The sequence below is a fragment of the Vigna unguiculata genome, chromosome 9 (genome assembly GCF_037176805.1).
Source record: "Vigna unguiculata cultivar grain cowpea cultivar isolate G323 ecotype 2 chromosome 9, ASM3717680v1, whole genome shotgun sequence".
Lineage (NCBI taxonomy): Eukaryota > Viridiplantae > Streptophyta > Magnoliopsida > Fabales > Fabaceae > Vigna > Vigna unguiculata.
In genome coordinates, this window is record NC_140800.1 from 32,390,161 (window position 1) to 32,418,124 (window position 27,964).

The 27,964-nt window shown below is 32.0% G+C and overlaps 2 protein-coding genes across 4 annotated transcripts; one reads left to right on the forward strand and one right to left on the reverse strand.

Moving 5' to 3' along the window:
• The first annotated feature begins 959 nt into the window (after positions 1–959).
• On the forward strand, positions 960–3,609 carry LOC114164695 (methylesterase 17-like). The gene is made up of 4 exons (XM_028049441.2): positions 960–1,318; positions 1,409–1,549; positions 2,628–2,762; positions 3,166–3,609. Exons 1-4 carry the CDS (start codon positions 1,001–1,003, stop codon positions 3,463–3,465), a joined length of 894 nt encoding a protein of 297 aa, XP_027905242.2. The 5' UTR covers positions 960–1,000; the 3' UTR covers positions 3,466–3,609.
• A 17,446-nt stretch (positions 3,610–21,055) lies between these two features.
• On the reverse strand, positions 21,056–25,359 carry LOC114162969 (putative inactive receptor kinase At5g58300). 3 transcript variants are annotated; one of them, XM_028046995.2, is made up of 4 exons: positions 25,179–25,359; positions 24,940–24,995; positions 22,211–23,632; positions 21,056–21,896 (listed from the first exon to the last, which is right to left on the reverse strand). In XM_028046995.2, exons 3-4 carry the CDS (start codon positions 23,511–23,513, stop codon positions 21,280–21,282), a joined length of 1,920 nt encoding a protein of 639 aa, XP_027902796.2. In that variant the 5' UTR covers positions 23,514–23,632; positions 24,940–24,995; positions 25,179–25,359; the 3' UTR covers positions 21,056–21,279. The 3 variants fall into 3 exon arrangements, with proteins under 3 accessions (XP_027902796.2, XP_027902795.2, XP_027902794.2); XM_028046994.2 differs by lacking the exon at positions 25,179–25,359 and having other exon boundaries at positions 24,940–25,106; XM_028046993.2 differs by lacking the exons at positions 24,940–24,995; positions 25,179–25,359 and adding an exon at positions 23,980–24,909.
• Between the last annotated feature and the right edge of the window lie 2,605 nt (positions 25,360–27,964).

Below are 27,964 nucleotides of genomic sequence, written 5' to 3' on the forward strand. Positions count from 1 at the left end.
ATTATATATATATATATATATATATATATATAATATATATATATATATATATATATATATATATATATATATATATATATAATATAATTTGCTGTTTATCATAGGTCCAAGTAAAGAAAATGCATTCGATACTATCGGAATAAATTTGAATATATAGGATCCGACTGAGATAGATAAACAGATAATACTTAATAAATAAAATTATATTTATAAAATAAATTACAATGACTAGGTTTAGAACGTGGATTTGAATTTCGTGCGAATTCAACTCGAATCAAAATTGATGTTTTAATATTTCTAATTTATAGGAATATTTTAAATTCAAGTTTATTAAAAATGGTTTAAAAGGAACTAATAAACAAGAAAGACAGTAGTTCTATTTGATGCAATAAACATTACTCCATCAGTTTTTTTTAATTATCGTTTCTAATAAAAAAAATACATTTTTTTCCATATTACGTTATTTTCAAAATTCCAAATAACATAATTTTTTCAATTATACATTTACTATAGATGACAGGAATTGAGAAAAGTTATTAAGGATAACCTAGGAAAAAATATATAATAATATACAAATGTAAATTAAAATTAAAAAACTGAAAAAAAATAGATAACTCACTTAAAACTATATTAAAAATTAAATATTTTACATAATTTATGTAAAAAAAAAAAATCTGAAAACGACTATAATTTTTGTATTGTATCTCTTTAATATCTGCCTTTATTACTTAAACGTACTCTTTAATATAACATTTATTACAATTTCAATTTTGTGAGTGCACCTTGGCGTGTTAAGCAAAACCGAGTTATGCTCCACAGATCTATGCAGAAGTTTTCAAAGTTCTGATGATGAATGGAAATGACCCGAAGAGGGAATATATAAATATATAAATAAAAACCTCTGAATATTGGAATAATATTAAGAAGGAAAGTTACAAAGATAAACGTCACTATTACTGGTGCTGCTGACCCTTCAACACGTACTATTATTATCCTATATATGATATACATGTGTGTGTGTTTTTTTGTGACGAAGAAGGTTGAAAGAAAAATGATAGTGAAGGCAGAGAAAAGTATGGGTTCGGGAGTGAGGGAAGAAGGGTTGAAGCAGCACTTTGTGCTTGTACATGGCATAGGTGGGGGGAGTTGGTGCTGGTACAAAATCCGGTGCCTTATGGAGAATTCTGGGTACAAGGTCTCATGCATAGACCTGAAAAGTGCTGGAATTGATCAATCTGATGCAGATTCTGTGCTATTCTTTGATGATTATAATAAGCCTCTAATGGATTTCATGTCTTCTTTGCCGGAGAATGAACAGGTGGTCCCCCCCTCCCCTCTTCCTTATGTCCCTTTCTTTATATGCGAGTGAGTGGCATCACAACTCATATCACTCATGTGGTTGCTGTAGGTTATATTGGTGGGGCACAGCGCTGGAGGCTTGAGCATTACTCAGGCCTGTCACAAGTTTGCAAATAAGATCCGTTTAGCTGTTTATGTCGCAGCCACCATGCTCAAATCGGGATTCTTGACCCAACAAGATCTCAAAGATGTGAGTCCTTTTCGTAAACTCTAGAGTTTTGAGATTCAATTTGAATTATGTTTCTTTCTTAATATTGGTAGTTTCTGTGTTCAAGGTGATTGATTGAGTGTCATAACTTGGGGTTAGGGGTAGAATGTGATGGTGGTGGGTTCTGGCTTCCATTTTTGGTGTCGGTGTTTGGAATCTTGAAGGTTGATGACGATGCTCTGTTGAAATAATTAGTTGCCAACTGTCTTCACAAACAGATTGTAGATTTTAGTTCTTGAGGCTCACTAAATTATGCTTCTACTTACCTACTCCCAGTTTTTTTTTCCCAAGGATAGCACCATGTGATAACAAATCAGCAGCTGTTTAGCAATAGGAGTAGGAGAGTTTGTTTGTTCAGCATGAAAGGGACGTTTTTCAACTATTTTACGTTATCCCCTCTTTTCTTTCTGGAGAAAATTCATTTTCGTGTTTCTCACTGTTAGAGTTATTAATTTGGTCAATCACCTTTTCTACTCAGATTACCACCTTTTCAGGCTTTGACAACGAACTAGTTGGAATTTAATAATGATCGGTAAAAGGATCAGGCATTCTGACCCGGGGTGTTTATGGTTTATTTTATATTATGAACAATTTTTAATTTAATGAAAAACAATGAAAACAAATCTAACTCTAACCCCATCTCGTAAAAGCCTAGAACTAGAATGTGTACCTTTATTCAAAATCATTACAAAGCTTCCCTTCTGTGTCTGTCTACTCTGGTTTATCAATTATCATCACTAATTGTGTGCCATGCCATCCAAACAAGCTCCTGTGAAATAACAATCCCTGTATTAATGATTATAAGCAATCTTTGTTTGGAGACAAAAAAACTTCCAAGCCTCTTTCTTTCTTTTCCTTCCTCGGTCCTACAAACCCTTTTTTTTCCACATAGCTAATATCAGATTTTCACTGTGTTCAATGTGCCCTTAATGATTGAAAAGCAACAAAGATTCACGAGCCTAATTGCTAGAATTAACTATGAAAGTAGAGTAGCTAATTTTTCTGTGCCACCGATAAATAGGAGATATAATAGAAAGTTTTTGTGGTGTGTAACGAGCAGGGTGTGCCTGACTTATCTGAATATGGGGATGTGTACGAGCTAGGATTCGGATTGGGACATGATAAGCCTCCAACCAGTGCATTGGTGAAGAAAGAATTTCAACGCAAAATCCTCTACCCTTTGAGTCCTCAAGAGGTACATACATAAATATAATAATTAATTAATTTCTCATTACAGATGAAAAAAAAGACATGCTATGCTATGTTACACTGCTGAAGCTATACTATGTTGCACTGCAATTGCATGCAGAGTCTATAGACCTGTTCAATAGTATGTCACTTTCTGGAGGCATTAGGGAGTAGGGTACCCCACATGACATGCTTTGGTTTGGCCTATTGTTAATGTAATGTTATCCTCATCTTTGCCATATGTAGGACCATTTATGACGATTCCTTGAAAAAAAAAAAAAAGAAAGAGAAAGAGAATTATTCTTCCAAATGAAAACAACTTTATGAAATAAGTTTTCCCAAAAGATGAAAGAAAAAATGAAGTTGGCATGTGCATGAGGTTGATAATGAATAGTGGAATGATGTGTCAGGATTCAACCTTGGCTGAGATGCTGCTGAGGCCAGGGCCATTGGTAGCATTGACGAGTGCAGAGTTCAGAGAAGAGGGTGGTGAAGAAGTGGAGAAGGTGCCCCGCGTGTACATAAGGACAAAGCAAGACAAGGTGGTGAAGGCAGAGCAACAGGAAGCCATGATAAAGAAGTGGCCACCATCTACTGTGTATGATCTCGACACTGATCATAGCCCTTTCTTCTCTTCCCCGTTCCTTCTCTTTGGCTTGCTTCTAAAAGCTGCAGCTTTGGATGTTGGATTCCATGCAACTGCTTCATGAACACCGATTTTCTTCTAAAAGCCCATTTTCTTCTAAATCTCTGAATCAATTTACCCATTTATGTATACATTAATTGTAATTATGATGAATAATTTATAGATTATCATACTTTAAATCTATCTCTCCCGAGATTTGTTGGATCAATATGTGAGACATACTTTATTTTATTTAATTCAGATATGATTGTTTCAAATAAAGAATGTGTGGTTTATAAAAGAGTTGGAGATAATCAACAGAGAAGTATTAGTGAGTAACAATAGTAGATTACATACGAGTTGATGGTATTTTACTTTTAGTTCCGCTTAAATCCACGTTTAATTTTAACATGATATAAGGATAATTTTAGATTTTCTATCAAAATATATAAGATATGAGTTGAAGCATTCTTTAATTACAGATCAGTTTATAAGATGTAGACCAATTACTTTTATACCATTAAGACAAATAATATTTCTTTCATTTTAATTTCTTTAGTATATATTAATATAGAGAATGTTTTTAAAGACTTATAACCTTTTTAAATTAATCTGTTATATGGTATCAAGACAGCAAAATGATATATATGCATTACTAAATGATATATTTTTTGTTTATGAATACATGTGGAGAATAAATATAGGCATTTTAATTATGGGTATCATGTAATTAGTGAATTTTATTTAAATATTTTAAAAAAATTCAAGTATTCAAAATAAGGTTAATAAAATAATATTAATTATTAAAAAATTAGTTCGAATATGATTTTATATTTTTATATTTTAAAATTGATGTTGTTTTTTAAAAAGATTGATTTTGAAACTTATATTTGTATTTGTGATTCTTTTAATTTGTTTTATATGAATATTAAATTTGTTCGCATTGATCCTTTATAAGTAAATAGTCAATTTAATACACTAAATATTGACATATTTAATTTTTTTAGTATAATAAAAAAATTATATTCTTAACATAAAACTTTTAATTTCGTTAATTTTATTTAAACTTTGTTAATAGTCAAGATAATTGTATACATGTATTAATATTTGTTGTGCATTTATTAAAAGAAAAATTAACACTAATATTCTTCCTTTGGTTCTTACTTAAAACTAGAATCTTTAATAGTTGTTTAAAAAATAGTTGCGTAATCTATAACTATATATAAAGGGGATTCCCTCTTTTGTGTCCACATTTCATAATTCCAATTTTACCCTTTACAATTTAATTATTTATTAAATTTTTAAAAATTAACGGTTAATTTTACAAGTTTTTATAAAACTATTTATTTATCTCCTTTTTCTTTTTTCTCATACTATTCATCAACAATTATTTTTTTCATATTTTCTCCATACATTTCACTTTAATTTTTATAAATATACTTTTATTTTGTTCATTAACTTAATAACATTACAATATCATCAATTATAAATATAATTCGAAAAATGTGTACACGCAGGCGCGATAGCGCCTGTGTTTACACTAGTAATATTAATGTTTTTAACAAACATACATATTTATTCAATTATCTTAACCATTAACGAAGTTAAAATAAAACTTAACAGAATTAAAAGTTTAATATATATTTTTATTATCAATATTTATTATATTGAACCAATATTTATCGATATTTCTTTATATAATTTTAATTGAAATATGTGTAAAAACAAATTTTTATCTAACTTTACAATATACTAAATAAATATATTTAATCATGCAAGAATGAAGTTTATTTAAATATTTAAAAACAAAAATCAAGTGATAAAAATGAAGTCAATAAAAAGTGTTTAGAAATTTATTTTATATTTTATATTTTATAAGTAAATAGTCAATTAAATATACTAAATATTGACATATTTTATTTTTTTAGTACAATAAAAAAATTTAGTCTTAATATAAAAATTTTAATTTCATTAATTTTATTTAAACTTTGTTAATAGTTAAGATAATTGTATACATGTATTAATATTTGTTGTGTGTGTATTAATGGAAAAATTAGCCCTAATATCCTTCCTTTGGTTCTTATTTTATAAAACTAAAAGCTTTAATAGTTCTTTAAAAATAGTTGCATATTAATTTAAATCTTTTTAATAAACATACATAAATATTTGTTAAATTATCTTAATAACGAAATTTAAATAAAATTTAACAGAATTAAAAAATTTATATTTTCTTAGATATTATATTAAACCAAACATTTATCTATATTTTTTTATATAATTTTAGTTGAAATATATTTAAAAATTTATTTCTTATCTAACTTTAAAATATGTCAAAAAATAATTAGATACCAATTTACAAAATAAAAAATTATTGATTATTAAAACCGTCACTATTATGAATAAAAATTATAATTATTTTGTAGATTAATCTCTACAATTAGCTATCAAGATTTTGACTATCAGATGAATTAGTTTCTAAATTTGTTTATAATTAATTAATGGTCGATTCAAAAACTAATTCTTTTGTAACTAAAACCTTGTTAACTAGATTAATTTACAAAATAATTATAATTTTTAATTTACAATCATTACTATTTTAGTAATTAATAATTTTTAATTTTGTAAATTAGTATCTAAATTGGTTTTATAATAATTCTTGTGTAACTAAAACTTTGTTAACTAGATTAATTTACAAAATAATTATAATTTTTAATTTACAATAATTACTATTTTAGTAATTAATAATTTTTAATTTTATAAATGGGTATCTAAATTGGTTTTATAATAATTAATTATGTTTGATCACTAAAATTGATTATCTTATCAAGATTTTCTTCTAGTGATTTAAATACTTAAAACAAATCAAGTGATAAAAATTAAGTCAATAAAAAGTGTTTAGAAATTGATTTTATATTTGATATTTCTTTTATTTATACTAATAAAGTTAATTTTTTTAAACATTGATTTTTTAAACTTAGATTTTATGGTGTAATTTATTTAATTTTATTTTACACAGAGAACAAATTTATTTACACTAACATTTTATTATATAATTTTAATTGAATTATATTTTAAAATTAATTTTTTATCAAAATTCTTATTCTAAAAAAAATTAAAATAATTTTATTTAAAATTTTATATCAAATAAAAACAATAAACATACAGATACCCACAAATGAAACATTTCACAAAAGGGTAGAGAATACCTACGTACACCCCCAACCACTTCTCAATCCTGTTACCAAGGTCACTTGTGTTTTTTAATTAAATAATATTAAATAAAATTCAAGTGGTTTGAATTTTGGCGTTGTCACTTTAATACTCTGTTTTCATATGCCTTCAAGGTCTTCCTATATATTATTAATCCTTGTTTCCCACAATTAATCATCTAAATTAATACAATGATTACATTTTTTTTATATTATTATTTCTTTTATTATTTGTAAAGATATTTGATAACTACTATATGTGCCCTTGGGTTGGATGGCGTGTCTGTGAAAAGAATTTCATTTTTTTATACAATTTTTATTTCCAACAATATATCATTTAATATACGTCATATCGATTTATTAATTTTCTTTTTATTATTTATCAAATAAATGCAAAACTTTTCTCATTCCCTTTCCATAACTTTTCTGTATAAATTGGAAGTCTCCTGTGGCTTACCGATTCATGGTTCAAATGTTTTGATTTGGTTATTCTAAGTGAAATCTCATAACACAAAGTATCTTGTGCTAAACATTATTTGCATTTGAATCAAGAAGAAAAAAAAATGGTTAAGTATCGCCAAATCCACACTTTTCTCGACAAGAGCAAGATTAGGATTAATGTTAAATAATTAAATGTGTTAGAAACATATGATTTTTCAAAACTAATAGAGTTGATGTAAAAATAGAAAAATGAAATGAAACATGTGCTATATAAAAATTGTGCATGACATACGAGTATAACTTTCTCTTATTATTTTTGTTGGTTTTGTTCATTTTTTTTTTCTTTGACTCTTAATTTCAGGAGAGTAGAATTCGTCATTAGTGTCTCTAAAATATTTTATTTGAGCACACAAGTTTTAGTCTAATGTCCAAATAATATTATTTTGAAAATGGCTAGTGTCAACCCCGTTTTAGGGTGGAGGGTGGAAAATATAGACAAAGAAAAGAAAAAAAAAAAAAAAAGGAAGCGAAGGATAATGATGATAAATGTATAATTGATTAGATTAGATGAGACAGATAAATGAAGAGAAGGCATGAAGAAGAAAACTAATAATACAAATGATAAATATTTAATCATTTGTTACTAAGGGGAGGGAAGGGACAAGAGACTTGAATTGATTGTTAAATTTTTTTAAGACCTTTAGTGAAAAAATTAGTTCTTGAGATTTGTTAACAATAAAAAGAGTTTCGCCCGCTGGTTAAGCATGTGTTTGCATCCGGTCATTTACTATTCACACAGATACATTTGCAAGTAATAATTTAATCTATTAAAATATTTTTTTATCTATTATATCTATTAAATTATTCATAAAATTTTACAATTTTTTTTTTCAAATTCCTTTATCTATCTTTCAAAACAATATAATCGGTTCTTTGTTCATTTAAATTCATTCATTTATTTTGCTTCAATACATATCTCTAATTCAAACAGAGTCTAAAAGACTTTAAAAACACCTAAAAACGAAAATAATACAAAAAAATATGACTGATTCATACGAATTTATTTTTTATATGTTTGATTCTATCTGAATCTATATCTAATTAATTGAGACAATTTGAAGTGAACTTTTCACTAAAACCTTGAAAGTGTTTGATTACAAAAACCTCTTATTTAACTATACCAAGCCAGAAACCAAATTAATTTCAAGAAGATTTACATGAGAATGGAAAACACTGAATTACATATACCTAGAGACCAAGCACTCAAAATTTGGATTCAAATTACAAGAAAAATAAAAAGAAAGACATCACCTCTGATGTGATTGATTACATAAAGTATGAACATATAGCTTGAACAAACTCCCTTGTTGATTTGTGAAAAACGTTCTTATAGTAATTGCTCTCTAACTCTGAAAAACTTGTAAAAGGAAATATGTGTTTGAAATCGATAAAGTCTTTTTCTAAGAATTTTTTTATCTAATTATATGAAATAATAAATTATTATTAAACATTATTGATTAATTTGTTCGTTTATAAACTCAAAAACCATTTTAGTTAGATAATAATATATTATTACTTGATTTATTTGATTATTTCTAAAATAACAAGTTTTAAGAAAAACTTTAAATAATCAATTAGTCTTCAACATAATAAATTATGTTTGAACCTTAAAAAAACAAGTTTTGCATATATATTAATCAATTATTGCTAAACATAATTAATTAGAAGCATATCTTCAAAAAAAATTCTTAGAATTGAGATAATCAATTATTTTTTAACATAATCAATTATTTCTTAAGTCAGTTTAAAATTATATGTTTTGTCTTAATATAATCAATTATGTATTAAACGTAATTGATTAATTTGTTCATAAAAACACTTCTTTTGCTCAAGATCACCTTGGAAGATATTTCAAACTTTACAAAATTTTATACTACTACATCCATGTTGGGAAGAACCTTCAACACTTGTATTAAGGACATCATAAAAAAACTTCACATTCTTTAGCTTTATATTCATGTTTTACCAACACAACCACAGACAACAATGAGGAGGCACCACTTAAATGAACAACAGAGATAAAAGACAAACTTTCTATATCTTAATAGACATAAAATTTCTTTTAATTACAAAAATATCACTTCATATTTTTAACTTCAGCTACAATGGATGCAAAGTTTGAGATGTGAATGATTGTTTTCGCACTAGTAAGAAGAAAGATTTTTATCAATTATTAAATGAAACTTGTTACAAACATGATCTCTTAAAATGCTACGTACCATTAAGAGACGTTTATTTAAAAAGGCTAATGAGTTGATAATATGATTTTACTGTGATGTGATTTATTTTTTATATACTTTAATAACTATTAATTTTGTAGTATTAAGATTATCTTCCTAGAAGCCTTTATTCATGTTTATTTTGTAGTATTAAGATTATCTCCCTAGAAGCCTTTATTACAACGATCCAATGACTGTACCGATCCAATTATAGTATATAAACGTTATCAAAAAGGTTACTATATAATTATATCAAGCACACTAGTAGTAGAGGACGAAGAAATATAATTAAATAATATTTCTTTTGCTCCTAGTTGTATAGGAAAAAGTATTGTGTAATATAAACAACGTAAAATATAAGATACATAAAATATTGTAAAATAAGATAATTATATGTTATATGGTGTTATATTGTAAAAATATGAGTAAATATTTTGACTTGAGTGTCTAAATATTTTCTACTGAACAACTCCTAATCAACAAAAAGATAACGAATATCTTTGGAGAGGACGAGAAACCTTAAAATTAAAAACATGAGCATTTGGAGTGCTTGTTAGAGTCTTTGGTTAATATATTTGGTTAATATATTTGGTTTTGTAAGAACATCCAACACATATTACATATTATGATATTGGTTTAATCTCACATATTTAAATGATAAATGATAATGTTAAAAAAAGAGTAAGAATATATCATCTAGGAACTATGATGAAAATCTAATTAAAAAAATATTAGAAAGAACATAATTAATGAATATAAATCGATTAAATATGAGAATTTGAGTGAAGAAAGAAAAAACAATCTCTATCCATAGATTGTGAATCAATCACACTTGAAAACAAACGATAATCTCCACCGAAAATATTAATAATATGTTATAACAATTAAAAATTTATTCAAAATTGGTATATATTAAATTTGAATTTTTTTCAATCCAATTTTTTAATTAATTTGTTGAAATAAATAAATGAAATTTTACTATATTTTAATTTTTTATTTCAATAAAATATTTCAGTGGGTGCCAAATATAAAAGAAAATATTAATATTAAACAATATTTAGCAATAGAAAAATTATCAACCCATGATATTTTGCTTTTGATATTACTTAACATTATTTCTCCACTAAAGATTGTTACAATTTTTTAAGTTGATATCACTAGAGATTTTTTTATTGACATATGTAAAAATTATTTTCATCTCACATTAATAAAGATTTTATTAATAATTTTATTTAAATTTATATTTTACTTGACTTTTTAACATAGACTAGTTTAATATTAGACCAAAGATGTTTTTTGTTAAATTATTTAAATGATCATATGAAAAATAACATTAATATATATTGAAGGAAAAATAATTTCAATTATTTTGTTGATAAATAATTACAATTGACTTTAGCACGAAAGAAACATTTTTTTAAAAATAAGTTGAAAAATAATATTAAACTGATAACATCTGACTTAGACTGATTAAAAAAAAAAGATTACACGAAAACAAATATAAATTTAAAAGATTAGAAAATATGAATAATTTAAATTTGTATCTTTATTAGAAATTTGAAACTTTATATTAAAAAAACTCTAAACTTATAAAACTTATTTATCCAAATAGATTTGCAAATCTTTAGTATTCATAAATGATTCAACTTTTTCTTATTTTACACAGCATATATAAAACTCTAAACTCTCACTTGACCACCACGGTCAACATCCTGCACTTTGGAAGCAACAAAACTATGACCATTAATTCAAAGTTAGAACAAGTGTACACCACCGACCAAGGACTAGAAATTCAAATGAATTAACATCACAACTTGTTTTAATTTTCAAATGGAAGATGATAGTTTTAAAAAAAAATTAACAAACTTCGACAAACCACTCATTTAGGTAAAAAATATTATTTTATTATTTTATTTTGGTTAAAAAATAAAAAAGAAATTAATTCTATTTATAAAAATTTTGTTAAATTTGTCGATCATCATATAGAAATACCACTCGAAAAGATTTCAACATTTAATAAATACTGATATTTTGACATCATTATTTTATTTACTATCATTTGATTCTATCTCTCACAATTACTTATTTTCTCTTTCTTCTAAAAATATAAAAATTATTTTTTATTAAGACTATTTTACTCTAATATAAATTATCAAATGGTCGTCCAACGGGGTGTCAAATAACCTTTTTTCTTGATTAGATCTTGTATTTTTTATGATAATATGTATTTATAAATTTAAGTGAATTATCATATCCATATTTCACATGATAGGATGTATTTATAAAGAGTATAATATATATATATATATATATATATATATATATATATATATATATATATATATATATATATATATATATATATGATAAATGATTTCTCGACTTTCACTCGTATAAATGTTTTAGTAACTTGAATAACGGAGTGTTGTTAGATGAATTTCTCTCGTGATAATTTGGAGCATAAACACATCATCAATCTGATGAACACAAGTCGGAGACTGTTTGACCAAATCGAACAAACAACTTATGCAATATAGCATCTTCTTCTGGTTTTGTAAAAGGAAAAGAAAAACGTGTCATGCGTATAAAATTCAGAATAAACTGAAATGAGTGGCATCCAATTCTATAGAAAGAAAACACATGAGTGATACTAATGCTGTAATTCCACTACCTGACTCCAGCAGTGTTGATGGGCCAGTTGAGTGGGAATGAAAACAAAAGAGATCTAAAACTAATTACAGAGAAATGAGAAATAAAAATGGCTAAAGTAGCAAAATTCATGTCTCTGGGATTTCTTGCTTCCTCATGTAACATCACAATGGATTTATCGAGGGAATCTTATTGTCCATCCTTATCAACTTCTGCTACAGTTCTATTATGCATCACACCTTGTGATGTGAAGAGAACATGTTCTGTGCATGAGAATTTATGTCAAATAATTGATAGCTGCTGCTTAATTGCACAATCATTAGTTTAACCCTAATGTACACAAACTTTTTTCTGACTCTGTTATTTGTGCTTAGGACCCACTAGCTCCAGAATCCATGTGCTGTGTTTGGCATCGAATGTGAGGGATGGGTCATTCTGATCGGGAATCAACACCTCTTATTACGCTTCAAATCTCCTTCACTCACATGCCAATATTTCTTCATACAAAAACTATTTTTGTAGCTATGAAATGGTACGATTCTATTGTCCATAATAAGTTTGGTGGAAGTGTTCAAAACTAATATAGGAATCATGTAACAAAATATGATGATCTTTGAGTTTTGAAACTAAATAATATGTATTTTTTTATTTCTGAAAATATTTTTATTTTTTACTGTTATTATTATGAAGAAAATCCCATATTTTCACATTTTGAATAAATATTCGATCAAATTTGTATTTTTTTATTGTAAAATAATTATGTCTGTCTCTATTAAAAATATATTTTTATATCGTAGATTTTTCTTAGTGTTGGTTATAGTATTATATTCTTTTAGACTATTTTATACAATAAACCTTTCTATGCGTGGTAAACTTAATCATCAGCATTACTATATAAATGATTAATAATTTAGATTTTAGACATATTAATCAGTATTTTTTTCTTTCTTATAATTTTTTCTCATATACTTATTTAATATTCTTTTTTTTTTTACTTTTATATTTAGCTTTTCATGCATAGGTTGTGATTCTTCAGTGTTTTATGAGTTCAAATCTATGAATTCATTCATTTTCTCTACCGTTTTCCCATACGACTGAGTATTTTTGTAAAATTAATCTACTTTTATTTGTGTGTTTTATTTGCATTTTTTTACGAATTAAGATGGATACTTCTTTGTGTCAATATACTTATTTATTACAGGCTGGGATTTATCCTTATTATGTATGTAGATGTATCTTTCTGTGCATTTACTTTAGAATAATGAGTAGAAATGCATGTAAAGACACTTTGATGTTTAAGTTGTAACGTCCCATTTAATTGAAAAGCGTAATTAAAAGAAACGCTACACAGGAATAGTACAATAGCGTAGTCCTGGGATCCTTAATACCACTCCTACAAAACTAGGCACACCATGATACCAATAACGATGCCAATAGAAAACAGGATAACAAATTTACAAAAAGTATATAAATCCAAGGACAACAAGTACATGAGCCATAGCCCTAAAGAAAGGTCCACAAAGAAACAAAAGTCCAGTCCAAGCGGACTATGCGGCGGAACCGTCACCTCCCTGTTGTCCACGGGCGTTCCTCGCATCTGCTCACACCAACAAGTTGATGATCATCGCAAAAGAGAGTACCATACGGCAGAACACACAACAATAAAAGTAGGGTAAGCTAGAGCATAAAAGTTTTCATCCTTACGATCAAAATATATATTCACCATACCATATACACATACCAACCAAGCATGTTATGACTTCTCAGGCAATACACTAAGACACGACTGGACTCATCCGGATACATATAACTGGGTCGGATTCAGCGGATGCTCGCACTTGTGGTGGATACCTCTGCTCACCTCCGAGCTGCTCACCCCCGAGCTATGTGTTACAAGTGTTACAATGAATCAATTTCCCTCACCACAAGGTTAGTCCTTAATGAATTTCAGACCTCCTGCTACTCTCACCACAGGAGTCAGTCCGCTCTAGGTGAGACTAACTGACTCCTTAGAGTGTCAGGATGCAACCTTACCTTGAATCCTTACCTAGTTATACAGATGGGGCACCACCATGAACACCCACTAACAGGGGCCATGGAATTACGTCCCGACCACTGAAGCACGATCCCGAAAGTCTCACCTAGAGACTCCAAGGAATTACGCACTGACACAGACCAAACATAATCACACAGCCAAATAACATTCACCATGCAAGTATACATTCATTATATCAACCTTTAAAGCCAACACCTTCCATGTTCCAGGTCCAACTCATTTCAACTCATCATAACCCATCCATGCATAAAGGATTTCCAACGCATCTCATTATCATGCCTCTTTAATACCAACCATTTCATTAAAGTCTCATGCTAAGTTCATATCAACCCATTATTCACAACTAATGACTTACACCACTCATGCATACTCATTTATCTCATACTTTCATCATAATACTTAAATCCAAGCAAGCATTAACCATTCAACGTCAAGAAAACAATCACACATCGCACTGTCTCGCCCAGCACCTCGCTTAGGCTGAAGGGTCTCGCCCAAGCGAGAGGCTCTCGCTCAGGCGAGCCCCCTTCGCCTAGGCGAGGGCTCGAAAAAGGGGAACAGTAGCTCACGCGGGATCTCGCTTAGGTGAGACCCCTATCGCTTGGGCGAGACGCTCGCTCGCTCAGAACGGACCTGGGTCGCCTGAGCAACCTCTCGCGTGAAGCAGCTTGGGCGAGCCTCTGTTGATCTCGCCTAGGCGAGACATGCTCGCTTGGGCAAGAAAACCAATGCTCACCATTGTTCTCTCGTGCACTACCACTCAACAGGTCGCACATGGCTCAAAATCATCATACACAGATTCACATCAACATACCAAACATATTCAAAACGGTAAAACAGTGGCACAAACAACATAACTCAAAAGAAAGGGCGAACCCTAGCTTCCCGTACCTGGAAAGGGGTTACACGGGTCTTCGACAATGAACCACGGAGCATAGCAGCTCGAGAGATAGACTGGGAAAACTGGTGGAACAACAAAACAGTAGAAAAATGGAATTATTATGGAACTCTAACTAGAGGAATACGAAAAAGAGCTTTAGGGAGTAAAGGTAGGAGATTTAGGATCACTTACATGGAGCAGAAAGCAATATTGAGCTTTGAGCGGACTGGTTTGAGATGAGGGAGCAAACCCTAGCAGAGCTCTAGTGGTACATTTGAGAGAGATGGCTGCAAATCTGTGAATGAATGAGAGTGGAAGCGTTAGGACAACTTGGGATCAGCTTTATCCTTTGGGCCAGCTCCTTGGCCCATAAGATTTGGGGTAGCCCTTTTTGTTAAAGGGTGAAAAAAAATAGGGCCTTACATAAGTAAAATGTATAAACAAAATAACAAATATATATTTAATTAATATTTTATATTTCACCAATTTATAATATTAAAATATATGTATTTACGGACTTAGGTGTGTTTGTTTTCACGTTTCGGAATCCAAATATCTGTTCATATATTATTAAAAGTCACAACAAATTTTTGACATTTTTCTTTTATGTTTTATTTAGTACAAAATGTTGGTTGATTTCAAAGCAACATCATTATATTTTTCCGTTCAACGAAATTTTTTCGTTTCATTCAAAGATTTTTTTTTTAATTGCAATCCAAAAACACTATTAGTAAATAATCTTTTAGCACTTGGTTAGAATATAATAAACTAATTGATTATCTAAGATTTTCTTAACATAGGATCAAGATGTAATAGTATAACCAAAAGAGTCTATACAAGAAAAACTCATTTTCTTTGCTCAATATCATATATATTGACTCTATTCGTATAATGAATGACCCTCAAGTTTGAGGAAGGACAAATGATAAAAAAGTCTTTAAAAAATATTTTTTTTTGTTGAAAGAAAAAGTAGGTCTAATTGGGCATATCATTAAAATGCTCCAAGTTGATTGTGGTTAGGTTTTCATGGAAAGAAAGATGTCATCATCTTGAAGAGAGAGATAAGAGCTATCAATTCTAACGATTATACTTCAGATGGTCACTTCTCTTAAATAAAACATTTGAGGTCATACATTATTGGTTTAACATGGGGAGGAAACAATTTTGAAAACAAAATATCTTAGGTTGAGATGTTATTGATAGTAACTTGAACTCGGGAGGAATCACAAAGTGAAACATTAAAGGCTGAGATATTATCATTTTTAATTTGAAATTAGGAGGGATCACTTTTGGAAGTGAAATATCCTAAACCAAAACACAAGTTTCAATTGAACTTGGGAGGAATTACTATTGGAAATGAAACATCCTAGGCCAACTTGTTTGTAACTTGAAGACGTGAGAGATAACTTTTGAAAGTGAAACATCCTAAGATGAAATGTTATTCATTTTAACTTGAACATAAGAGGAATCATAAGAGAAATATCTTGGGTTGAGAGATTCTTGATTTTAACTTGAACTCGTGAGGGATCAAATTTAGAACTGAACCATCATAGATCTAGATGATGTCAATTTTAACTTAAACAACTTTTGAAGAGAAACATCCTAGCTTAAGATGTTATTATTTTTAACTTGAACTTAAGAGGGATCAATTTTGGAAGTGAATCATCTTAGGTTGCAATGTTATTGAATTTAACTCGGGACAAATCACTTTGTGAAACATCCTAGGTCAAAGACGTGTTAGGATAGGAGGATCGAATTAAATATGATTATATTATCTATTTTTTTCACTGATTAGAGATGTGGAAAAGGAGAACTTAATGTCTCTAACTTAGTTCATGCTCTGACCTCTTTTTGTCCTCTTCTTTGGAAGACAAAATTTTGTTGGCTTCCATTACCTATTTTCACCACCGTTGATTTCATCCACTCTTCTCTTCGCATGCTCATTTTAGTGCCATCAACTCCTCCTCCTGGTACAAAGCCTTTTGGTACAAATTATAACACTTTATTATCTTGTAAATTTTTTTGTTTTATTTCCTATTAGAGATATTATATATCTCCTGATTTTAATTCTATTATGGAGATATCATATATTTTATTCTCTTGTATTGTTATCAAATATTCAAAATATTCATGTATTATGATGATATATTAGGTTTTGTTTTATCCTTATATTATGTAATATTGTACTTCATATATTGGACAAGTTTCTAATAGATCAATATGAAAAGTTAAATTTTAGTTGCTTTTCATCAAACACTTCTTGTGCATATTTTTTCTTCTTATAGCATATACATATTTAACATGCAATCAGAACCAGTTTTTCTCAAGGTTATATTTCATGAAAGTTATATTTTAGCTGCATCCGGTTTTGTGAGGTTGAGTTAGGCTTAAAGTTTCCTTTTTAACATGGTATCAGATGAACAAAAAAAAACACCTTCTCCATTTTCTCCTTTCTTATTAATTTCTTGTCATGGTGAATCCTACTTCATCCTCTAACTCTCTCACAAACCCTGTGAAGGGACTGTTTTCTCACGATGTCGACTTTCTCACCGTCTCGACTTCTCAAGGTTTTTGAATTTTTTGAATTTCTCAAGATTTTCAAAATTTTCAAGGTTCCCGAATTTCTTGAAGTTTCTCGTTTCCTCAAGTTCTTGGTTTTTTCTTAAGTTCTTGACTTTCTTGTTCTCAACTTTCACAAGTTCTCGGCCTTCTCAAACCAATCTCTCAAGGTTCTCACCTTCTTCAAAGTTCCCTCATTCTCAAGGTCCTCACATTCTCAAGATTCTCTTCATCTGATTGTTCTCCAAAAACTACTATTTTCAAGTGGGTTTTCATAAGTTCCATGTCCATTTTGAGAGCGGGTGTTAGAGATATCATATATCTCCTGATTTTAATTCTATTTATGGAGATATTATATATTGTATTCTCTTATATTATTATCAAATATTCATGTATTATGATAATATATTAGGTTTTATTTGATTCCTTATATCATGAGATATTGTCCTCTATATATTGGACAAATTTTCAATAGATCAATATGAAAAGTTATATTTTAGTTGTTTTTCATCCAAAACTTTTTGTACATATGTTTTCTTCTCCTAACTTATACATATCTACAATTATGATAAAAATTGCAAAGTTCACAGGAAAAAACTATGCACATTGGGTTAAGTCTTGTTCCCTTCTAATATACTAATGGTTGGGAACAAGAATCACTTATGAGTTTTACCTTGTGTTTGGATGGAGCATTTCAACAATGCTTAGAAATTGAAATACTTTGTATTTGAATTGCTTGTAATTAAATTCTATTCATTTTTTAAATAACTTGTTTGGATAAGGAAATTAAAATACCTGACATTTCAATTTTTTGTTTGAAAAAAAAATTGAATTTATTGTGAGATAAAATTTAATTTTAACAATATTTATTTTACGTTTAATTATGTTTTGAGTTCATTCATGATAAATTTGGAAACATGCTCGACAACCCAGATGGGTCAGGCATACCCAACTACGCAACCGGATTGGTTAGACCCGATGACCCACCTGAGATGGATCGACTGGGAAGCCCAGACAGGCTGGATGGCCCGATGATCTAGAGGCCTGACGGCCCATACTGCACGATTGTGTCGTCAAGTTCGTCAATATGGCCCGATCCAACCCGTCTAGGTCATTGGCCCAATGCTCCATACGGGTCCGACGACCCGAACGGGCTTGACAATCAAGACGGGCCCGAAGACATGGACGAGCCTGACAATCCGGACGGGGCCGAATACCCGGACGAGTTTGACGACCCGAACGAGCCCATACACCCAAACGGGCCCGAAGACCTGGACGGGTCCGACGGCTAGGATGGGCTCGAGGACCCGGACGGGCCCGACAACTCGGATGGGCCCAACAACTTGGACACATCTGACGACCCGAACAGGCCCGACGACTTAGACGGGCCTGACAACCTGGACGGGCCCGGAGACATGTACGGGCCCGACGAGCTGGACGAGCCCGACAATCCGGACGGGGCCGAATACCCGGACGGGTTTGACGACCCGAACGAGCCCGTACATCCAGACGGGCCCGAAGACCTGGACGGGTCCGACGGCTAGGATGGGCTCGAGGACCCGTACGGGCCCGACAACTCGGATGGGCCCAACGACTTGGACACATCTGACGACCCGGACATGCTCGACAACTCGTACAGGCCCATTCAAAACGTCAGGTCCGTCTGGGTCATCGAGATTGTCCGGATAGTCTGGCCCGTATGAGTCGTCGGGACCGTTCGGGTCATCGCGCTTGTCCGAGTCATCGTTCTCGTCCGAGTCGTCGAGCCCGTCCGAGTCGTCGGGCCCGTCTAGGTCGTCGAGCCCGTCTGAGTAGTCGGGCTCGTCCGGGTTGTCGGGCCCAATGATTTGGAAGGGCTAGTTTGGGTCGTCATGCTCGTTTGGGTCGTCGTGTCCGTTCAGGTCGTTGGGCTCGTCCGGGTTTGCTGGCCCGTCTAGGTCAGACCTGTTTGAGTCATCAGGCCCGTCTGGATCGTCAGGCCAGTTTGGGTCGTCAGACCTGTCTGGGTCATCAGGCTCGTTTGGGTCGTCGGGCCCGTCTGGTTCGTTGGGCCCGTCTGGGTCGTCGGGCATGTCCGGGTCGTGGGGCCTGTCTGGGTCGTCGGGCCCGTCTGGATCGTCAGGCCTGTCCAGGTCGTCGGACCCATCCGGGTCGTCGGGCCCGTTCGGGTCGTCGGGTACGTCTGAGTTGTCATGCCCGTTCGGATCGTCTAGAATGTGAGGTTGAGTGAGAAGAATTTCAAATTTCATCTATTTTGAGGGTATTTGAATTTCTGCTAATTTAGCTCATTGAAATCCTTCAAAAAAATGCTTGCATTTGAAATTCTTTTTAATTTCTCTATCCAAACAAAGCATTTTATTACAAAGAAATTTAAATTCTTCAAAAAAATGAATTGCTTCGTTAAAATACTCTATCCAAACACACTCTTAGGATACACCAATCTAATAAAAATTATATTACGTGTGGAAAATAGGTTTTGGTAGCTTTAAATGGAGAATAGGCATTAAAACTACATTTAGGTTGGGTATATTATTTTGTGTTCGCCCTTCCATAATATAAAAAGTTTAGTTTTGAATTGGTTACGGGATATTATGACACGGTCATGTTAATAAAAATATCACGGGGATAAAAAAAACAATAATCCTAAGGCTGTGTTTGGACTGAACTGATGAGTCTGAAACGAGAGTAATGTTCAGCCCATGATACATAGCCCATAATTCAGCTTGGATCACGGAACAAAATTCTACTTTTTCCACCACCATAAATTCATTAGCGTCTCTTATTCAGATTTTTCAAAAGATAAAAACAATATTATAAAAAGCGAATTAGAATATCTGGCGGTACTTAACCACTTTTATTGTATTCTTCTTCACTGACACTTAAGATTTAACAAAATTTAATTTTTATTCCAGAGCTAAAAAGCTAATCCAACTTCTTATCTTATTTTAAATAGACCCCACAATTTATCTATATTTACCACCTTTTCCCATTTCTTATCTACTATTTCCTTTTTGTTTGAATGATTCCTCATTTTATTCCAATACTAAAACTTAACAAGAACTGGTTCTTAATTAAGAACCGAGCAAGATCCTATTGTTGGAGTTGCCATTAGGCGATGAATAGAAGGTGTCAATTTATAGGGAATATCCCATCAAAATCCGCAATAACAAACTTAACACAAACATACAAATTAGATAAATAAATAAACAATAAAAGATTACATCTTATCACCCTTTACCAAATAAGTATCCACTTTACAACTTTATTTTAAAATATCAATACTTTAATTTAAAATTAAAATATATTACAATATTAGTATAATTAGTTGTCAAATCATTGTTTCTTATGATCGGTTCTAAAAGTATCCATATCCTAAATAATATATTTTATTGGTTTTTATATTAAATAAATGCATGCCTATATTTATGTAATATAATTTACTTAATTTTAAATAAAATACACATTTTCACTCTCACTCATATGTCTCTTACATTTTTCTCTACTGTTTTCAAATAATATTTTATTAATTCAGAAGAAGATATAATTGAAAATTGAAAGGAAAACTTAATGGGGCACCTTTGGTGTGCAAAATGGAGCTTGAATTAATTCTGAAGACTGAACAACAATCAGCCAATTTTTTTCATAACTTTGTGAAACATGAAGGAAGCTGTTAAGGGCAACATGAATAAAAACATGAGTAAAGTATTTTACAATGAAACATGCTTATTAATTGAGGACAGAACAAAATACGAGAACATCCAATTCTCTTGAAATGTTATTACTCTCCCTCTGGAACAAGGTTGAAGGAAAAGATAAAAAAGATTGATCATGGTGTGTGCACATTGGATTCAGACTCAGAAGATGGCCGGTTCTTCAACTCAGGATGCTTAATTTCCTCGATCATTCTAGCAACTTCATCCATTCTAGGCCTATTTTCTGAGCCCTTAGCTACACATGCTAATGCAATCTGAAGCATCTGCACCATTTCCTCTTCAACGTATTGTCCTCTCAGAAGCTCCTCATCAAACACTTCTGCAGTCCATTCCTCCCTCACAACAGACCTCACCCACCTTGGAAGATCAACAACATCCTCGTACCCTGGATACCTCAGTGGGGTCTTCCCTGTCAGCATTTCAAGCAGCAGCACCCCAAAGCTGTATACATCAGACTTCTGAGTGATCTTCTTTGAGTCTGTGACTTCTGGAGCTCTATATCCGTTGCCTCTCGACATGGTTGCTGGGGTGTTCATTAGAGGTGGCAATCCAACATCACTGATGCAACCCTCTAGTTCTTGGGTTATCAGCACATTGTTTGACTTGATGTTGCCATGTGTGAATTTTGGACCTCCCTCGGAGTGGATGAAAGCAATCCCCTTTGCCGCTCCATGCAGAATCTTCACTCTGGAATCCCAGTCAAGTGGGGTTCTTCCTGCACCTCTGTTTCCTGTTGCATACAATTCAAGTTCATAAGTTGTAGATGCGACCACTAGCTTTAGTTCAATCAGTAACTCAAGCATGGAATTCAAGACATGATTTTGCAAATGTTAAGGATGTTGAGTAGATAGTGTTTGCACCGACAATGTAAAAGCTTTTGTATAAACTACCTAAATTTGTCAACTTTCAATCAGAAGTTGGTTATAGAACAATGATTGATACCAAGTAAAGTCGCTTTATCATAGTTTAGTTAAAACTGAGAGGTTCATGTAGAATCACAAGACTTGTTAGTTTTGAAGAAAATGAGAAGAGTTTTGTACTTACCGTGCAACAGGAAAAACAAGCTGCCACCTGGCATGTAGTTGTAAACCAGAAGTTTTTCATCTTTGGAATAGTAATAAGCCCGTAGGGGCATCACATTTGAGTGGCTTCCAAATTTCCCAACAATCTCCAAATGCTGCTCAAACTCCTTCTTTCCTACCACAACTTCTTTCAACCTTTTGACTACCACTGTTGTTCCCTCCTCCAAAACAGCCTTGTATGCTGTTCCATAACTTCCTTTTCCAAGAACTTCAGCTGAAGCCTTCAGCAAATCCTCAAGGTCAAAGCTTGAAGAGGAACCTTCAAAGAAAAATAGTTTGTTTTTTTCAGCCCCTTGCACCCCACTTCCGAAACTCTTTGAAACCTCTGTCTTTCCAGCACAAGAAGCCTTTCCTTTCAGTATGCCACTGCTTTTACTGTTCTTCTTCCTCTTCAAACAGAACACACAGATCACTACAACTAGCAGAGAGAGGAAGGCAAAGACCCCAATGACTAGAGCAAGGATAGGAGCCAGGCCAAAGCTTTTCTTATGGTTGGTACCCTTTTGGTTTTGGGTGGTAGGTGGGGTGAGTGGCTGGTAATCATCAGTGGAAGGAGATGGAGAAGGGGAGATTGTGGAGCAATCATTTAGTGGTGGCCCACATAAGAGAGAGTTCCCGACAAAAGAAGAATAAGGGAATGTCTTTATGGAATTTGGAATTGAGCCATTGAAGTTATTATAGCTCAAGTTCAAATGTTTGAGACTTGGAAGGTTGAAGTCAGGAACAGCACCAGATATGGAATTGTTTTGGAGATACAACCAAGTGAGTCTTCTCAGGTTCTGAAATGTAGGTGGGATGCTGCCAGAAAAGGAGTTAAAGGAGATATCAAATGCAAAGAGTTTAAGGGACACAGGAGAAGGAATTGCACCAGAGAAGTTATTGTGCTGAAGGTATACAAATTGGAGTGAAGGAATAGAGAGGATGTTAGAAGGAAGATTTCCTCTTAGGCCATTAGAATGAAGACTGAGGACCCTAAGAGCATCTAGTTTTCCTATGCTGTTCTCTTGAATGGTCCCGGTTAATCCCATTCCTGGAAGGTGAAGGCCTATGACACGTGTGCCATTTGAGTTGCATGTCACACCAACCCATGACATGCAAATTGAAGCAGAGTCATTCTTCCAGTTGAGCCTTGGGGCATGTAGGACACTTGAAGCAAACTCTAACAGAGCTTGTTTGTCAGAGTTCAAGTCAGCTACAATCAGGCCACAGAGAGACAGTGTGGAGCCTAATAGAACAAGTGCAACAATTGAGAACTGCAACTTCATGGTTATTGTTTGATGCAAAATCAAGGCAAGTGATGGTTCCGGCTTCTGAACTTAACTGTTCTTCATTCTCTCCTAGTCTGGCTTTGGAAGTTGCAGCAAGTTGTTGGCTGATCCTGTAGCTGAGAAAGTACAATATTGTCAAAGTTCAAATTGACCAGTTTTTGTTCAGACAAATGATCATTTGGGTAAGCATGATTACATGAAGCTATCCTAAAATCAGTGATATTTTAAGTTTTAAACTGTAGCAAACAGGAAGTGTTTAGTTTACAAGATGAAAAGAGTAGGAAAAACACATTACTGAGCGTTGAATTAAAAAAAGGTTGAACTAAGTTCTATTGCAGAAAATTTGAATTTTACGACTAGTCTCCTGTTTATGCAGAAAACTGAAAACAACACTTGCTGCAGCTTTTGCAGAGAAGAAAAAAAAAATAAAGCAAAAAACACAGTGTCATTCATGCTTGCTTACCATTTACAAAGGAAGGGAACTTCCTTCTTTCAAATGCATCAGTTGAGGCATTTTCTTTCATTCAATACCTGAAGTGTTATGCTGACTCCTCCATTTAAAAAGAAAAAGTAAAAAGCCAAAGGTTTGCCTCTGAACTTTAGATAATGGGGGACTAAAGTGCATTTTTCACCGAGAATAAAGAAATTGCCTCACAAATCGGTGGTTATAAGTTTCAGAAACAACCAAGAAGGGAGAAGTTAAAAGAAAAACAAAGGGCGCTATTGTGATAGTTAAGAATCCAAGAAAAAATAGAACTCAAAAAGAAAAAGTAAAAGTTTGATTCTCCGGTGTACTTTATAAAGAAAAAGCATTCTTTACCTAAAGCAGACCGCATTCTCATAATTTATAAAAGATCAACATAAATCATTGGTGTTGATTTCTCATTTCTGCCACCTTATCTGGTCAGTGAATACTGCAGAAAGGTCATTTTGAAGCACAGAAAAATATTTGATTAACCAGATTTTGACACGCACAGAAACAAAGGATGATTAAAGAGATGCAGATGGGTCAGGTGTTGTATTAAACAACTCAAAGCTAACATAGCATCAACATCTCAACAAAAACAATTTTCAGATTCCTCCTCCACTTAAAGCAAACAAAACAGAACGTTTGTCCATCATCCGAACTAAATAAAACATTAAAATTAACAAAGTCTAGAGAAGAAATCGAAGACATACAGTTCACACCTGAAAAATTCTCCAATTTGTGAGACATATATAACCAGAAAGACACTCAAAACTGAATCATGAAGATGGATAAAAACTTTACAGGGATCAGGAACAAACAACAGTTGTGTGATGAGCATCAGTAGTAACAGGAATTCTTCTATCTTTAATCATGGATAATGAAATATTTATCAAGTGTTCCAATCTAAAAACTGCAAGTATTGGAGATGGAATTAGAAGGAAGTAGAGATGCTACCTTGGCATGAAATTCAGTTCTGGGAGGCTGAGAACACATCACAGTGTGAAGCATCACTGCGCGAAAAATGAGTTAGGAAATATCATCGAGGTAAAGAAGAAAGCAAGTTAATTAGTAAAGCAAAGCACAGTGTGAAATGGAGCTCAATAGTACTTGACTATTTTTGTTTCTTGCAAATATAGTATGACTTGTAACTTTAAAATTGAGAAGGAGCCTAGTTTTCCCTTAAAGTTACTTACAACTCAGCAGAGTTGGTGTTGGTGGCATCAGACTTGGCATTACGGTGTTACCAATATTAAGAGTATGATTTCTTCTCTTTTCAAGAGATTCACACAGAAAAAAAGAGAGGGTAGCTGAATATGTTTGATGAAAAACCGTAAGAAGAAGAAAAAAATGAACTTTCCTAGTCGCTACAATGACAGCAATAATGAGGGAGTTCAGCAAACATTTTTATGTAGCTAACTATAGTACAAGTACATTAATATCCACCTGCTGCTTTTGAAAATGGCCCAACATATAAGGAACAATGCATGAATTTTGTAGAGGTAATCGTATGAAAAAGAAGTACAAAGACCACCGAGGCATAAATAAGGATATGCTGACATGCCACTCTGAAAACTACTGAAGAACCGTATAATGGAGTACTTTAAAAACCTCACTTCCCCATCAATATTTCACTCTTTCAACATAGATATTAACTCTTGTATTTCTCTCTACAGTTAAAAATTTCAGAGTATGAGTTAGTCTTTGTCAAAACTAGGAGGAAGGAAGGAGTTCCCCCAGTGGTTATGGTTGAGTTGGAAACCTTTCTTGAAGGAGTAATTAGAGGTTCATGAAGAGGAAAGTGATTGAGATAAATTCCTGTTTTGAATTGTTATTCAACATCAAAATCCATGAGCATGGTCCCCTATGAGAATTAATTAATTAAAAGAAGAGGGCACTTTGCACTCTAAAACCTATTATTGTATAGGCCATGATGAGGTACTAACGAGGGAATGAGAATCAGGTAAAAACTGGGAGTTGTTAACTAGTTATGAAAATCCATTACAGTCCATTTGATTAAGAATATTTTGATGATTACCTATTGTCATGTTCCAAAGTGTTTGACTAAAGATGAAGTAGGAATAGGATAAAGGTGTGAACAGAAACTAAACATTTAAAATTGGCACATATTGGCTATGTTTGTGAGAGAGACTAGACCACAATGGGGCCAACTGTTTAATGAGTTACCCATAAAAACACGAAGAAGGTGGTTGGCTGTTACAGAAGCATTTCAAATCCTTTCCTTTCCATCCTTCCACACTATTCTTAATGCTATTTTAGATATAGGTAGGCTGTCACTCATAACTCATCGTGTCATCATATCTGTTTCCACTTTCAATAAAAGATAAATTAAGAGAGAATTTTGATAATAAGCAGCAATTTTACATTGCACGCATCACATTAGTGATGATCTCAAAAATCTTATAGTTCATGCATGTATATATGGATCAACTAGTTGTTTAATGAGTAAGTTCGGTTAAAGTTTGTCCGGTTAAAAACTCAGAATTTCACTTGTGACTCATGTATAAATCTCAACTCCCTTCTAAAATAAGTTTTTTTAGTAGGTCGAAAAAACTCCATCATCCAAAACTTCCATATATAGATGGGTTAGGCTCGAGCAAACGATGAATATTTAAAATACTTTAGGTTACAAATTGATCTATAAATATTTCACATTATTATAAATTGGTTTTTTAATGTGAAACTTTATTACAATGTTGAGGCCCAACTCAACTGGATTTTACATGGGTTTGAAACTAGGTCTAACATGAGTCTGACACAACTCGATCTAGTCTCAATCTGACCTAATCTCACTTGAGCTTAGTCCAATCCAATAAAGTTTGATTTGAGCTTGACTCAGTTTGAGCCATTTTGACCTGGAATAGGCCTAACCAACATAACATAGATTTTGTGGACCCTCAAATTGATTTGGACTTGACCTAACTCAATTCTATCTTAACCTAAATCACATTTAGCCTAGTTAAACCTGACCAGGACCTAACGAACTTGTTTGGACCTAGCTCGATCTAATCTAACTTGGCTTGATCTGACCCAAACTTGCATGACTTGGACGCAACTCGACTTGAACATTCTTGATTGGATTCGAGTCTGATATAGTAGGTCTTACCTAAATCGGTCTAACTTAATTCTAGGTCAACTTTTCCAAATCTTGGTCCATTCCAACAAGGTTTAACTAGACCGACCCTAATAAACTTGAACTTGGCTCAACTCAACCTAACTTAGGTTCAACCCACATTGCTTGATTTGGCCTGAATTGGATTGAGCTCTTCTTAACCCAATCTAACATGGCCCAATATGGACTTGGCAATACTCATTTTGAGCTTGATTCAAGCTTACATGGACATACTTGACTAAACAAGACATGGATTATGAGATCCTAAAAATTTTAATAATTAAATAAATATAAAAATATTGTTTAATATTTTAAATAAAAAATAAAATGGTTTGTTAGTTATAAATTTAAAGTGTTTATTTTAGTTTAAAAGATTTATTTTTAAGAAATAAGATTTGGTGAATAATTATTCAATTAGGAAAAAAATATTATTAGATATTAGTTGGTATTCTTGGATATTATTATATTTACAAATTAAAAGATATCTTGAGATATTGTTAGACATTATGAGATATTCTTATATATTGTTATATTGTTATTGTTAGGTAATAATAAGTGGTAATAAAATATTGTACTTTCCCCGGAAATATTAGGCTTATAAATATATGGGAGAATAAAGTTTAAGGGAAATTTTTTTAAAGGTTGAGTTTTGAAGGGCGAAGGAAGAAGTGAAGTGTAAGAGGCAAGGGGAGCTTACATTCTTATTTTCTTCCTTGTGTTCTTGTTTGTATGTGATATATTATTTTATAAGTCAAAATTGAAGAGTTAATGTTATTTAGTATAATTGTGATGACATGTTAATATGTTCTTATTTGAAAACATAAATGTATGCTTGTTTGTGGTGGCTCA

Coding starts and splice junctions, on each gene's coding strand:
- LOC114164695 (XM_028049441.2), top strand. CDS start 1,001: ATGATATACATGTGTGTGTGTTTTTTTGTGACGAAGAAGGTTGAAAGA. Junction 1,550..2,627: donor CCCAACAAGATCTCAAAGAT/GTGAGTCCTTTT, acceptor TGTAACGAGCAG/GGTGTGCCTGACTTATCTGA. Junction 2,763..3,165: donor ACCCTTTGAGTCCTCAAGAG/GTACATACATAA, acceptor ATGATGTGTCAG/GATTCAACCTTGGCTGAGAT.
- LOC114162969 (XM_028046995.2), bottom strand. CDS start 23,513: ATGAAGTTGCAGTTCTCAATTGTTGCACTTGTTCTATTAGGCTCCACA. Junction 21,897..22,210: donor CTTGTTTTTCCTGTTGCACG/GTAAGTACAAAA, acceptor TGTATGCAACAG/GAAACAGAGGTGCAGGAAGA.